Genomic DNA, 15,621 nt, shown 5'->3' on the forward strand with positions numbered 1-15,621 from the left:
TTATGCACCTGTTCAAAAGACCAGGAATAATCTTGGCCTATATGTATGTGCTCTAAAATTTAGCAACAGAGATGTATGGTCTGAATGAAGTGTGTGTGTGAGAGGGGGTATAATTAAAGAAAATGTACGTACTGTATACACAAATACCGAATGTGTCAATACACTAATCTATGCCCGTGAAATAGATATTTATATGCATTTGGCTTTTTATGCCTTCTAATTCATGCAGTGCCCCTCAATGAAATGGGGAGGGAGGCAGGATATATTTGGTGAGCTCCAACAAAACCTAAGATGGTCTGTATGTAATAATATATCTTTAATTAGGGTGTTTTTGCAGTGTCATCATACTGACTAGAGTCAGATTCTTACTTGGCTCATCACAGACACCAGGCTTATGTGACCTAGAAAATATAAGGGGGTGTGTGTGTATATATTTTTAGCACAATTTCAGCGTATAACCAAGGTTATAAAAATCAACTGTTGCAGGAAACTCACTGGGGAGTACTGACACTTTCAAAAATAAATAAATATAAGTAGCATTGCTTCTTAACAGCTTTGATTCTTCTTTTTCAAAACCTGTTGGTGAAGTCAGTTCATTTATAATGTATTCTTTAGATTACCAGTTATTTTTAAAGTATCATGCCGTGTTGTTTCATAGTGTGCAGCCAGTTCTGAAAATGAATCTAAACCAATCTGTTGTGTGGTTATCCGATATGCACGTTTAACTAGTTGACTGACCTCTGCAATGTGAGAACTTTGAGCTAACGTGTTCTAGTAACTAGATTTAGGAGTTTTGCCTACAGCTTTTAATCCTGATATTTAAGAAAAAATTGATCAGTAAAAATGTGCCCCCAAATTATTAGCAGTTTCCTCTTTTACAGAGTTAGCATTTAGTAAGTTTTTATGTTCCATACCTTTCTTAAGGCAGTTTATTGAAATGAGCTTTTTTCAGCAATTCAGCAGGTCAGGCAGTGTAATGACATCCTTGCATTAATCAGCAGCTAGGATTTATATCTGTACCTGTGGCATCACGTTAATACAAGCTAAAATAAACAGTGTGACATTTATATTAGTTGTGTCACGAGCATCTTTCTCAGTTTGGTCACACACATTTAAAATATAATATCTAGTAAAGATAAATTGCTTGGCACTTTTGATCACTTAAAATGTAGATATAACTCAAAATAGAAGCAGTAACAAATATGTATTTTTAAAGAGGAACTCTAAAGGGAAAATTCTTTCATCACTGCTTTGAGGATGTTTATGGGGCAGGGAGTAAGAATTTCCCTCCTCCACTACTCACTCTATGAAGCATCAGCAATACCACTTCAGAGCTGCTGCTAAATCCGCAAGGCAGCCGTTGTCCCTCTGTCTACTGTGCTCACCATTCAGTAGCACAGTGGAAACCTCAGTGGAGCTCCTATGGAATTCCTAGAAATGTGGCTCTTATCCCGCTGTCCACCACCAGTGAACCAGAGCCACTAAATTCAGGGCTTTTCAAGCTTGCAGTGGAAGGAGAAGGTGATGGTCACAGTGCCCCTTATGACTATATTCTTATACTCTTAAGTGAGTTGGACTCAAGTAGCAAGTCCAGCAGTACAAATGGTGCTCAATGTGTTTGATGTGTAATTAGAAGAAATAAAGACTGGGGAGCAATTGTAGTCTCCTATATCTGCAGTCCTGCAGCCTGAACATTCCATCTGTTGTGCAGAAAGCAAGTATCACTTTTACAGGAATTTAGTGTTCTTCAATGGAATGCACCCTGCAAGGCAAGGAAATACCTTGGAGTTCAGGTGGGATTTTAAGGTTCTGTATTTATTTCTTGAGGTTGTAGGTATATTTGTTGCTCACTTACCATATTTTTAAATCCTATCCGGTACTTGAATACTATGAACTCACTTTGTATTTCTTGGATTCCTTGCACATATTAGGACACTTTAAATTCAGCATTGTAACGCAAAGGAATTTCAGGTTAAATCTAACATCTTTTTATCTTAATTTATCTTGTTGTGCTTAGGTGCTGAAGCACTTGGGGAATGTTGCACACTAAAACACACTTAGATGCAGCTATTTGATGACTGTAGTCAACATGAAACACTGGTTAAAGTCTATGTATAATTATAAAGATGTTTAGTGCTTACTAGGAGGGGGGATTAGTCAGACCATTCCCATTAATTTCAACCTGAGTTGTGTGGCTAAATCCTCTAGTTTACTTTGAAAACCTCAACTAAGGTATGTCAATAATGTCTGTAACAGATATTTGCTGAGAGACTAATGGTTCTGAGGGAGCTCAAGCTATTGTAGTTTGTCAAGTCATTCATCTGTGGATTTGTTTACACAAACACTTAGTTTGTGGCAAGCTGGGATGTAAATCTACCTGTCAGTAGCTTGCTGCATGCTAAGTGTCTGTATAGATCCTGCTGCTGTGCACTAAAAGTTCTCTAGTGTGCTTTGATCTCTCCCACTTTGAAATGGGAGTAGATTAAAACACACTAGGGAACTGTGCCATAGCATGGTCCACATGGCTAGTGTATGGTGGGCTAGTGTGGGGTAGATTTACATCCCAGGATGCCAAAAACTAAATTCTTGTAGACATACCTGTATCTTAAACTCCTGAATATGTCTCTGATCAGGATAGATGGTAACAGGAGCAGCAGTCCTTAGCGTTTTTCGTATTAACTCATAGCTATCTAGGAGCAATTTAAAAAAAAAAATAAAAGCACGTAATACGTACCATCCATTTCTTCTTCTAATTTGCCCAAAAATAGGGGATTAACTAAAATGCAAGTTTCTATGTTAACATTGGCACAAAATGACAAAAGCTAAGAGGTTCAAAGCTAAGACTGTACTTCTGTCTTGGGCCTTGTCTTCTCTGGGATCTGAAATCCAGTGTAACTTATCTATCTAGGGGCTTACACCAGCATAGCAAGGTGTATAATTAATTATGTAGCCTTTTTTTATTCTTCTCAAAGCACTTTACAAAGGTGTGAGTAAGCAAGCACAATTTCCTTCTTTACACAAATAAAGAAGCTAAGGCAGAGAGAGTGGCAGTTAGACACTGAGTCTAGGAACAGAAACCTAACCTAATGATTCCCAGGCCAGTGATTTATACTTTGGCCATGGTACTATAAGCATCACAACTTCTATATTATGATGCCAGCCGGTATGAAGAATATGCAAGATGCATTTTTAGGACCCCAATCTGATACAGTTACAGCCATACAAACCCACTGACTACATGAATGCATGTGAGGGCAGAGTGGATCCATAATAAATTATTTGCTGATTACTTCTCAGCAATTGCACGAATTTCAATTCTTGCAGAAATCCTTGTAAGTTAAAGTTACATCCATGATTAATATATATATGTGGGAACAGATTCCTTCATTTTCTTGTTCTTTATTTAAACTAGGAGAAAGATTTTATGAGATGATATATCATAAAGTACTGTCACATGTATGTTCATTCTAAAGCTATGAATGCAAGAGGATCAAAGAATAGAATGTTACATATCCTATATAAGTGTGCAGTTGTGTATATGTTTTCAGTCATGTAATGTTGCAGATGACTTGAGTTCAACAAACTTAAATATAATGTCAAAAATTTGACTCTGTGCCATTTTGTTTCAGGCAGTTATTTGGCAAAAGACCAGGGTGTCAGATCACAAAATGTCCTTTATGTCAGTTCTGGGAACTGCCGTTATGGGCAGCATGGTACCTTTTCAACATCGCTGTGAAGATCCTGAGGTAAATTTTTAAACATTCTTCTCCCAGCCCCCATGAAAAACCCACCAACAAAGAACAAAACCCAGCATTTAAAAGGAAAAGGCTTCTAAAATTGATTGAATTCCTTTTCTGCTCTGTCCCTAAAATTAATTGGTTTGATGATTGAAAGTGCTCTCCAAGAATCATCAAATCAAGACTCACGTGGCAGTGACCAGATGGCAGCAAAAATAGTTGTGACAAATGCAGAATTACTGATTACTGTGTACTCTCTAGTGTAGGATACATGGCCTATGTGCAGGTGGGTGGCCTGTTTAGTTATCTATACTTTCATATCATTATCATCACCATGGCATCTCAGGATCTTACAATACAGAGCGTAGAGGTATCTGTACAAAAACAACAACAAATATTTTTAAAGGAAGATGTGCAAAATTTCCCCTAAATCTAAATTTAAAGGAGTTAACGGGTACAATTTCCAGAAATGCTCTGCGTAGATCTTACTGTGCTCCTATTGATATTAATGAGAGCTTTGCAATTGCTGCTTCCTTTGCAGGAGATACCTTACTAATATTTTCGGAGGTATATTTTAACTCAGAAAGCCTCTATTTGGTTGTAGATATCACTTAATCGAATGACTCGCTCCTCTCTTGTCTAGTAAAGGTTAATTTTGTTCTTTATCTTGCAGCTATAAAGGCTGACCAGACTAGCATAAAGAGTATTGAAGCATAATCTATCTAGTGAAAATGGTTGTTTAGCATGTCCATAAGAATATTGTTTTATTAATTTGTTCATTCAGATGTCACTCTTAAACTAATCTTATGTGAACCCTCATATATACTGAAGTAGGATGGTGAAACTGCTTTAGATTTTGTGCTCTCCTCTGACAGGTGGCATAGGAACAGGACTATAAAGAAACCACTCCAATGGGCAAACGCAGTATTTGTGGTATGTGGTGGGTATTCAGCATTTATGTGGGAGGACTCTGAGGCAATAAGTAGGGAATGGAAGGAAGAGGAAAGTGGAAGCTATGTGAGTTCACCTGAGCAGACAAATCGTCAAACCACTAGCTGGTAGATCAGTGAGGTATTACATATGCCTTGGTTAGAACTTGGAGGAGGAGGAGAGCCCAAGCTCAGGCTTCCTAGAGGTTAGGAAATGCCAGAATTAAGGTTGCCTGTGCAACTTTAATTCAGTTCCCTTGTGCATGTGCATTTTAATATAGGCTTTAATTACATGATCACATGCTGTCTTTTCCACAAGACCGCTGCCTCATTCAGTGCACAGAATGGATGATGCTTATTTAAGGAACAGCTATTCAATATTTTGTTTTCTCCTTATTGTTCAATGGGTGACCCTATGTCTTTTATATTTTATGCTATTCAAACCCTAGTCTAAAGGCTGAATTGTTAATTTCCTCATTGGCTTTTTGTGATGTTCATCACTATAGTATTTGAATGCTTCAGGAATATTAATTAATTTATTTTTGCAACACCCCATGAGGTTTGGGGATATTATTATTCTCATTTTACAAATGGGGAACTGAGGCATAGAGACATTGAGGTCAAAAGTATCCACTAATTTTGGGTGCCCAATTTGAAACACTCAGGATCTGATTTTCCAGAATATTTAGCATTACAAAGTACATTGTGTGTTCAAAGCACAGCTTCCATTGCATCTATGAATCATAGAGTCATAGAACTGGAAGGGATCTCGAGAGGTCATCTAGTCCAGTCCCCTGCATTCAAGGTAGGACTAAGTATTATCTAAACCAGGGGTGGGCAAACTACGGCCATTTTAAGCTGGCCCCTGAGCTGCATCAAGTGGCTCGGGCCCTCTCCAGCCGGGGAGCTGGGTCGGGAGCTGCACCATGCTGCTCAGCCCCGCTCTGATGCTCCGGCTGGGGTGCTGGGTCGGGGGCCACACCCCTGAGCCTCTCCCCATGCCCCAACCCCAGCCCTGATCCCCCTCCTACTCTCCAAACCCCTCAATCCTAGCCCACAGCACCCTCCTGCATCCAAACCTCTCATCCCCAGCTCCGCCTCAGAGCCCGCATCCCCAGCCAGAACCCAGTCCCCTTCCCTCACCCCTGCTCCCACCCTCCGAACCCCTCCGTCCCAGCCCAGAGCACCCACCTACACCTCAAACTCCTCATCCCCAGCCCCACCCCAGAGCCCCCTCCCGCACTCCAACCCCACTTTTGTGAGCATTCATGGCCCTCCATACAATTTCTATTCCCCGATGTGGCCCTCGGGCCAGAAAGTTTGCCCACCCCTGATCTAGACCATCCCTGACAGGTGTTTGTCCAACCTGTTCTTAAAAATCACCAATGATGGAGATTCCACCACCTCCCTCGGCAATTTATTCCAGTGCTTAACCACTCTGACAGTTAGGAAGTTTTTCCTAATGTCCAACCTAAACCGCCCTTGCTGCAATTTAAGCCCATTGCTTTTTGTCCTATCCTCAGAGGTTAAGAAGAATAATTTTTCTCCCTCCTCCTTATAACAACCTGTTATGTACTTGAAAACTGTGATCACGTCCCCCCTCAGTCTTCTCTCCGAAAGACTAAACAAACCCAATTTGTTCAATATTCCCTCATAGGTCATGTTTTGTAGACCTTTAATAATTTTTGTTGCTTTTCTCTGGACTTTCTCCAATTTGTCCACATCTGTCCTGAAATGTGGTGCCCAGAACTGGACACAGTACTCCAGTTAAGGCCCAATCGGTGCGGAGTAGAGCGGAAGAATTACTTCTCGTGTCTTGCTTACAATACTCCTGCTAATACATCCCAGAATGATGTTCGCTTTTTTTGCAACAGCATTACACTGTTGACTCATATTTAGCTTGTGATCCACTATGACCTCCAGATCCCTTTCCACAGTACTCCTTCCTAGGCAGTGATTTCCCATTTTCTATGTGTGCAACTGATTGTTCCTTCCTAAGTGGAATACTTTGCATTTGTCTTTATTGGATTACGTCCTATTTGCTTCAGACCATTTCTCCAGTTTGTCCAGACCATTTTGAATTTTAATCCTATGCGCCAAAGCACTTGCAACCCCTCCCAGCTTGGCATTGTCCACAAACTTTAGAAACTCTCTATGCCATTATCTAAATCACTGATGAAGATATTGAACAGAACCGATCCATGCGGGACCCCACTCATTATGCCCTTCCAGCATGAACGTGAACCACTGATAACTACTCTCTGGGAACAATTTTCCAACCAGTTATGCACTCACATTATAGTAGCTCCATCTAGGTTGTATTTCCCTAATTGGTTTATGAGAAGGTCATGCGAGACAGTATCAAAAGCCTTACTAAAGTCAAGATATACCACATCTACTGCTTCCCCCCATCCACAAGGCTTGTTACCCTGTCAAAGAAAGCTATCAGGTTGGTTTGACATGATTTGTTCTTGACAAATCCATGCTGACTGTTATTTATCACCTTATTATCTTCTAAGTGTTTGCAAATTGATTGCTTAATTATTTGCTCCATTATCTTTCCAGGTACAGAAGTTAAGCTGACTGGTCTGTAATTCCCCAGGTTGTCCTTATTTCCGTTTTTATAGATGGGCATCATATTTGCCCTTTTCCAGTCTTCTGGAACATCTCCCGTCTTCCATGACTGCTCAGAACTTCTACAGATCATACCTCAGGGTCTTAATTGAGGCACCCAGCAAATGAGGAACACACAATTAGCGACCACCTTTGCTAAATTTGGTTTAAGTGACTTGCCTAACATCACACAGGGACTCTGTAGCAGAGGCAGGGATAGAATCTAGTTCTGCTGGGCAGAATTCAGCTGCCTTATCTCTGAGACTGTCCTTTCTCTTCCTGCAGTTACGTGCCTCATTCAGTACACACCTCCCAACTTTTGAAATAAATGAAGCAGGATCCCTACAGACAAGGCTCCTTTATTATACAACTCTGATTCATCCCCATCCTGATTCATCTGACCTGAGCACTGAATGAGGCAAGCATCTTTTTGGAAAAATATCATTTCATCATGTAATTGAAGACTGTACCATAATACACACACGCACACAGAAACAGGATTAAGGTTGCACAGCTAACCTTCATTCTGGCATTTCCTAACTTTTGAGTGTTTCACTTTGCAAACTTAACATTCTTTTAACTGTGTGAATGTGGGTGTATAATTTCCTAGATTGTTTAAACAATCAAAATGAAAAAAAAGATTCTCCATGAAGGAATGCAAGCCAAGATAGGGAAAGAACAGGTTAAAGAATATTTAGATAAGTTAGATGTATTCAAGTCAGTAGGGCCTGATGAAATTCATTCTAGAGTACTTAAGGAACGGCTGAAGCAATCTTGGAACTGTTAGCAATTATCTCTGAGAACTCCTGGAGAATGGATGAAGTCCTAGTAGACTGAAGAAGGGCAAACATAGTACCTGTCTTTAAAAAGAGAAACAAAGAGGACCCGGGAAATTATAGACCAATCAGCCTAACTTTGATACTTGGAAAGGTACTGGAACAAATTATTAAACAATCAGTTTGTGAACACCTGCTGAATAATAAGGTTGTGAGGAATAGCCAGCATGAATTTGTCAAGAACAGATTTCCTTTTTTGACAGGGTTGCTGGCCTAGTGAATAAGGGGGAAGCAGTAAAAGTGATAAATATCTTGATTTTAGTAAGACTTTTGAGACCATTCCACAGGACATTCTCATAAACAAACTAGGGAAATATGGTCTAGAGATAAAATTATTATAAGGTAGGTGCATGCCTGGTTGAAAGACCAGACTCAAAGAGTACTCATCAACTGGGAGGGTCTTGCAAAGGTCTGTCCTGGGTCTGACACTATTCAGTATTTTCATTAATGACTTAGATAATGGAATGGAGAGTATGCTTATAAAATTTGAATATGACACCAGTCTGGGAGGAGTTGAAAGCAGTTGGGAGGTTAGGATTAGAATTCAAAACAAATCTAAGAAACTGGAGAATTGGTCTGAATTCAACAAGATGAAATTCAATAAAGACAAGTGCAAAATATTACACCTAAAAAGGACAAATCAAATGTACAGCTACAAAATTTGGAATAACTGGCTAGGTGGTAGTATTGCCGAAAAGGATCTGCGGGTTATAATAGGATCAAAAATTGAATGAGTCAACAGTGTGATGCAGTTGCAAAAAAGGCGAATATCTTTCTGGGGTGTATTAACAGGAGCGTTGTATGTAAGACATGAGAGGTAATTGTCCTGTATTCAGCACTGATGAGGCCTCAACTGCAACACTGTGCCCAGTTCTGGGCACTAAGTTTTAGGAAAGATGTGGACAACTTGGAGAGAGTCCAGTAGAGAGCAACCAAAATGATAAAAGATTTAGAAAATGTGACTGTGAGAAAAGATTAAAAAAACTGGGCACATTTAGTCTTGAGAAAAGAAGACTCAGGGGGGACCTGATAAGTCTTTGTATATGTAAAGGGCTGTTATAAAGAGGATGTTGATCAATTATTCTCTATGTTCACTGAAGGTAAGACAAGAAGTAATGAGCTTAATTTGCAGCAAGGGAGCTTTAGGTTAGATATTAGGAAAAACTTTCTAATTATAAGGGTAGTTAAGTTCTGGAATAGCCTTCCAAGTGAGATTGTGAAATGCCCATCATTGGAAGTTTTAAGAACAGCTTGGACAAACACCTGACAGGGATGATCTAGGTTTACATGGTCCTGCCTCAGTACAGGGGACTGACCTGATGACTTGTCAAGGTGCCTTCCAGCCCTACATTTCTATGATTCTATCATGTGGCATCATATTGAGAGCCACATTAGTCATCAGCAGGGTTGGAACCTTTGGATCCACTTCACCATTCCCTCCCACTTGAGCTAAGAGAGTAACTGATAGTAGTAGTAGGTTGTGATCCTCTATGGACCAGCACTAAAGGGGGATGATAAGCTTTGCCCGAGAGTTTTACATATGTTTACTTACGTTAGAGGAATTATGAGACTCAGGAATCTTGGGTTCCATTTCAGACTCTGGAGGGAAGTACGCTCTAGTAGGCACAGATTCTTCTGCCTTTCATTCCAACGTGTCCCAGTCTTGTCTTGCCTTGCTCCATCTCCTTGTCCCATTTACATTCTCCTTATCAACCTGTTGTCTCCACTCTGAGGTTTCTCATCCCAGTCTGTCTCATTGCCAGCAAGTCCTAGTCCCTCTTCTGGACTCCCAGTCCCCTCTTCTGGACTCCCAGTCCTAGTCTCCTTGCCCAGCCATTCCTAGTTCCCCTCTCCCATTTCCTCATCTGATCTGTGCAGCCTACCCCGAATCCAGGCATCCCCATGCTCACATTCCCCATGGGCTCCCAGTCCCACTCTCCCTCACTGGGCCTCCTGTCCAGTCTCAATATTCCACCAAGCTCTTTGTTCCAATCTCTTTGCCAGCCTGCCCCAGTTCTTCTTCTGCATCCTGGCTTCTTGTGATCTCTCATTCTCCCTTATTCCTATCACCTCCTCCCCACCTTACTAGTTCCCAGTCTCCCCCATCAACTCCCAGTTTCCCTTTCCCCCACCAGCCTCAGTCTCCCCTCACCAGGTTCCTTGCCCCATTCTACTCCTTTCCCTCCCGCACCAGGTCCAGCTCTTGTGTCCTCTGCCTTTGCATCGGGCACCCTCCACTTCAGTGGCTGCCTGGATGTCAGCAGGGCATTAAGAGCACAGGAGAGGCAGGCTCCCTGCTCTCAGTCGAGCTCTGGGTCTGGACCTGGACCCAGCATGGCCCAGAACAGTTGGGAACTGCAATTGCAAGGAAAGTCGTCCTCAGCCCATACCTGGAGGATGCCCAGTGTGGACAGAATCTTTGAGGAATTAAGCTGTGATCTAGAAAGTCTCTACTGAGCATGTGCAAACTGATTTTTTTCCATAGTCTTCTAACTTGACCAAATTTGGGTGAATTTTCATGGGGGTTGCAAAAGGCACATCCCTGACTCAAAGACCCACCCATCAAATCTAAGGTCCCAAAGCATGGGTTGGCTAGAACTTCTTAAAAAAAGAGCTCACCATAATTTTTTTAAAATATGTTTTTCCCTACCTCTCTTCTCTGAATGAGCTGAACCATATTAGGTGAAATGTTCCCCAAAAAGTCAGATGCAACCCAAACAGCTAAAGTTTTGCAAAGTTGTAAGCAACTTGAAATAAGGAAAAGGACTACTTGTGGCACTTTAGAGACTAACCAATTTATTTGAGCATGAGCTTTCGTGAGCTACAGCTCACTTCATCGGATGCATACTGTGGAAACTGCAGAAGACATTATATGCACAGAGACCATGAAACAATACCTCCTCCCACCCCACTCTCCTGCTGGTAATAGCTTATCTAAAGTGTTCATCAAGTTGGGCCATTTCCAGCACAAATCCAGGTTTTCTCACCCTCCGCCCCCGCCACCCCAAACTCACTCTCCTGCTGGTAATAGCTCATCCAAACTGACCACTCTCCCTACAATGTGCATGATAATCGAGGTGGGCCATTTCCAGCACAAATACAGGTTCTCTCACCCACCCCCACCCCTATACACACACAAACTCACTCTCCTGCGAATACAGACTAACACGGCTGTTACTCTGAAACTTGAAATAAGGGTCATATAATGGGAAGTGGGGCTACAAACCCCACCTATAATAATATAATAAAATAATCGTGTCACTTTAAACAACTGGCTTAACTTAAAATCAAGATTCCTTGCTTATCTATTTTTTCTAAAACTTTGTATTATCATACATATGTATGACATACCTCCTATCATATTTAATAGGTGACAATTTTACCAGAGCAATCCAGTTTTAGAAATCTTCACTCATTAACTCTGTTATGGTGCATGCTGACTTCCCAAATAGTTTTTGTCAAGGTTCCTTCCCCACTCTGAACTCTAGGGTACAGAGGTGGAGACCTGCATGAAAGACCCCCTAAGCTTATTCTTACCAGCTTAGGTTAAAAACTTCCTCAAGGTACAAACTTTGCCTTGTCCTCGAACCCTATGCTGCCACCACCAAGTGTGTTAAACAAAAAGCAGGGAAAGAGCCCACTTGGAGACGTCTTCCCCCCGAAATATCCCCCCAAGCCCTACGTCCCCTTTCCTGGGGAAGGCTTGATAAAAATCCTCCCCAATTTGCATAGGTGAACACAGACCCAAACCCTTGGATCTTAAGAACAATGAAAAACCAATCAGGATCTTAGAAGAAGAATTTTAATTAAAGAAAAAGTGAAAGAATCACCTCTGTAAAATCAGGATGGTAAATACTTTACAGGGTAATCAGATTCAAAACATAGAGAATCCCTCTAGGCAAAACCTTAGGTTACAAAAAGACACAAAAACATGAATATACATTCCATTCAGCACAGCTTATTTACCAGCCATTTAAACAAAAGAAAATCTAACGCATTTGTAGCTAGATTGCTTACTGACTTTTTACAGGAGTTCTGAAGAGCATTCCTGATCTGTTCCCAGCAAAAGCATCACACAGACAGACAGACCCTTTGTTCCCCCACCCCACCCCCCGCAGCTTGGAAAGTATCTTGTCTCCTCGTTGGTCATTTTGGTCAGGTGCCAGTGAGGTTATCTTAGCTTCTTAACCCTTTACAGGTGAAAGGGTTTTGCCTCTGGCCAGGGGGGATTTTATAGTTCTGTATACAGAAAGGTGGTTACCCTTCCCTTTATATTTATGACAGTTTTAAACAGTTAGTAACAGTCAACTAAGTCTGAATATGGCAACTTATTAACTGCCTGATTTTAGAGCCTTCCAGTAGTGTTTTAATATTGTCCATTTGTTTCACAAAGTTATTGTTTGAAGTGACTTAACTTGTGTCTAGTATTTAAAATTTAAAAAAGAAGCTAAAACATAAAACAAAGTGACATTTAGATTGGATGTGAAAGAGTTGCAGAATATAATGTAAGAGAGCAGCTAGTTGTTTTTCCTGATAATGATCCAACAGACAGTTGACACCTTTTTAATTTGACCAGTGGCATTTAGTTATGTGTATAATTGTTGCTGACCAGAACACTCCAGCTTTGGCACAGAATGTTCATTGCAGGGCTAGGGGAATGAATAGCTTGCTGAAGTGAAGTAGCTAACCAGGAATCACAAAGGGTTACACTGAAGCCAAAGGATTGATTATCTGTTCTGTTTCAAATGTTTGTTAGCTTTGATTTAAGTTAATAAAAAAGGCTGTGACAAAATTTTCAGTCTTGGTTCCAAAAGTTAGGCACCTAAATCAAACTGGCCTGATTTTTCAAAAGTGCTGAGCACTCACAGCTTGTAGTGCCCAGTGGCTGAAGTGGGCTAAAGGCAGACCAGAGCTCTGTGTTCAAGTGATGTGTGGGTGACATGCTAGCCAGGAAGTCTATAAGTATTAAAGGGAGTCCTGGGCAATGGCTGGATTTCTCGCAGGGGTGAGGAGCTGGGAGATCCAATCCAAGGATGTGGGTTGGCGGGATCTGTAGGCAAAGTTGGGTCAGGTAGCAAGGCAGCGTCAGGCAAGGCAGCAACTCACAGGCAATGGCCCGTTGCTCAGGCATCTTCCACTTCCTCCTGAGGACTTTATATAGTCCAGGTACCTAAAGAGAATGCTCTCTATCCAGCCAGTCAGGGGCCTTGGGCATGGTTGCAGGCCTTTAGGACTAAGGCTATTGGTCAGGGGCAGCAATACAGTGCACTGTTGTGGTGCAGCTTCTAGAGATGCTGCCTAAGGGCGTGATGGGCTTGAGTTCAATACTGGCATCCTGACAGTGACTAGTGTTGACTTGGGGTGATGGTTCAGCACACCCTTGTGGCACAGAGGCTAGGTGTGCTGCCTAGGGAACCAGTGGGCTTTGGTTCAATACCAGTATGCTGACAAAGCTCTCATTGAAGTCAGTGAGAGTCATGGGTGCTCAGCATCTTTGAAATCAGGCCACTTTGATTTTAGGTGCCTAGCTTTAGACATCCATGTTTGACAATTTCACCCATGTTACAGGTAGAACACGTACAGGAGAGGCAATTGCAGAACAAGTTTCCCCACTCTGCTTGCAAGTGTGCCTCAGCCCTAAACCAAGGAAGTGAGCTAGTGGCTTAATCCCCATTCCATTCATTCCCTGGCTTCCCTGCTGAACCTGCCAACTAGCATGCCAGTTGTTGCAGAAAATTTTACAATGTGGATGATGTCTATTTGGAACTGGACTGGAGACCAGTTTCACACAGGCTACGGTATAGGCATCATGGTAGTAACATTAATGTGTGTTGAGTCTGTCTTGAATTTGAACTGATGACTTAGAGATGATAGGGGCAAAGGGCCCCATATTCCATTGCTAATCATTTATCAATCCTCTGAGTTCTGTGTTTTATCAAACATTAGCTTTACCAGGTAGATCACAAGGAATGTGCTGGCATCTTGAAATGAGACTACCCTAGTATCTGTATAAAAGAACACATCAGTATGCCTCAGACGGGCATCAGAATGCCTCAGGGGTTTCTTGTTTAGATGTCGTAAATTTGACATCACTTAAAAAGTATGCAGCAAAGTGAATTGAATATTCATCTGTTTGTACGACTGACCTGGGGGACCAGATGCTGGCCTTTTTAAAGCTGCTTTGTGCTGCTGGCCGCACAAAACCATTTCAGGGTGTCCTAATGTGGGGGAATCCCTGGCCAGCAGAGAACTGATACAGTCTGCTTTATGTTACAGTTGCCCTGGTTTCTTCCATTGTAGAGGATGGACAAGAGCAGGAGAGGGTGGGTGTGTCTGGAGCAATTCCCGCCTATGGAACAGTCATTGTAATGATGCCTCTAAAATGTACAGGGGTCAAACTGGCAACCATAGGTATCAGACGAACACAAAGGTGGCATCATGCTCTGACAGTTCCTTGTTGCAGAATAGCCCTTGAGACTGCTCCAAGGATTAGAAAGGGAGAGAGCAAAGATGGCGTAAAGCCACTTCTCTAGGCCCCAATCAACACCGCCTACACTGCACTGAGTGATGCTGTGGTGTAGCAGAGGATCTGGGCCTAGGATTTCCCAATAAATTCAACAGGAATACAGGCAAAACATAAACTGTTTCAGCTCTTTTTAAAGAATTATTTTCTTGATTTCTCTTTGATAATTTTGATAATGAATGTTTGGGTCATTTGAATCTTGCGCTAATTAATTTATCTGTTTTCTTTACAAATAAAATGTGTGGGGAGACTTCTCTTATTGATCATTGTACTCGTTTTACAATTATAGGTATTTCTGTCTGGATTTCTTCCAAAACCTGAATCAGACAATTCTTTGACAAGTCTTTCAAGTTCAGAAAGGAGTTTCATCTATATAAACAGTCGGCCAGTACATCAAAAGGAAATATTAAAGGTACGATACCCCAGCTTCTAATTCAATAGAATAAAGAGAGGTTTCTAACTTTCTGCCCACAATCGATAGCTGGTGTAAATTAATTGAAGATGCAAACATTAGCTTTTGAAAGTCTAAATGCATACACAAATTGGGTGCTTTAGGCATCTAAACACTATTATTTGCGCTACAATTGATTGTGGGAACAAAATTAAAGACTACGGCAAAGCCCCTTTTTTTGTGATGGAAGAAATCAAATAATTCTCACTTGGGGCCCAAAGTTATGTGAAACTTTCTTCAACACAACCTGAAATCAGGTTCATAACCTCTAAGAGTCAAGTCAGACAAGTCCTCTCCCTCCTATATCCCAAACAGGGAGAGAGACCTGGAGAAAATCTTAGGCACAGCCAGGGTTCCACCTTCTCATTCTTTTTCTTTTCTCAAAGAAAACAATATTTATTTCAAAATATTACAACATATACATATATTTTCATTTTTTTTAAATTCTGAGATAATGGTGTTCAGTTGCCCTAGAAAAAAGTGCTGGATCTCCTGTCCACTTTGGGCACTGAATAGAACTGTATAGGACCTT

The 15,621-nt window shown here is 41.3% G+C and overlaps 1 protein-coding gene across 5 annotated transcripts in view; it reads left to right on the forward strand.

Annotated features, from left to right (window-relative positions):
• The window catches only part of PMS1 (PMS1 homolog 1, mismatch repair system component), an 86,704-nt gene that overhangs the window by 37,803 nt on the left and 33,280 nt on the right, over positions 1 to 15,621 (forward strand). For all 5 annotated transcript variants that reach the window (XM_084643087.1, XM_084643088.1, XM_084643086.1 and 2 more), the window contains 2 exons: positions 3,630 to 3,746; positions 14,928 to 15,050. In XM_084643087.1, the coding sequence (XP_084499213.1) occupies positions 3,630 to 3,746; positions 14,928 to 15,050 (240 nt within the window). The remainder of the gene's footprint in view (positions 1 to 3,629; positions 3,747 to 14,927; positions 15,051 to 15,621) is intronic.

The sequence above is a fragment of the Lepidochelys olivacea genome, assembly GCF_965140295.1.
Source record: "Lepidochelys olivacea isolate rLepOli2 genome assembly, chromosome: 11".
NCBI lineage: Eukaryota > Metazoa > Chordata > Testudines > Cheloniidae > Lepidochelys > Lepidochelys olivacea.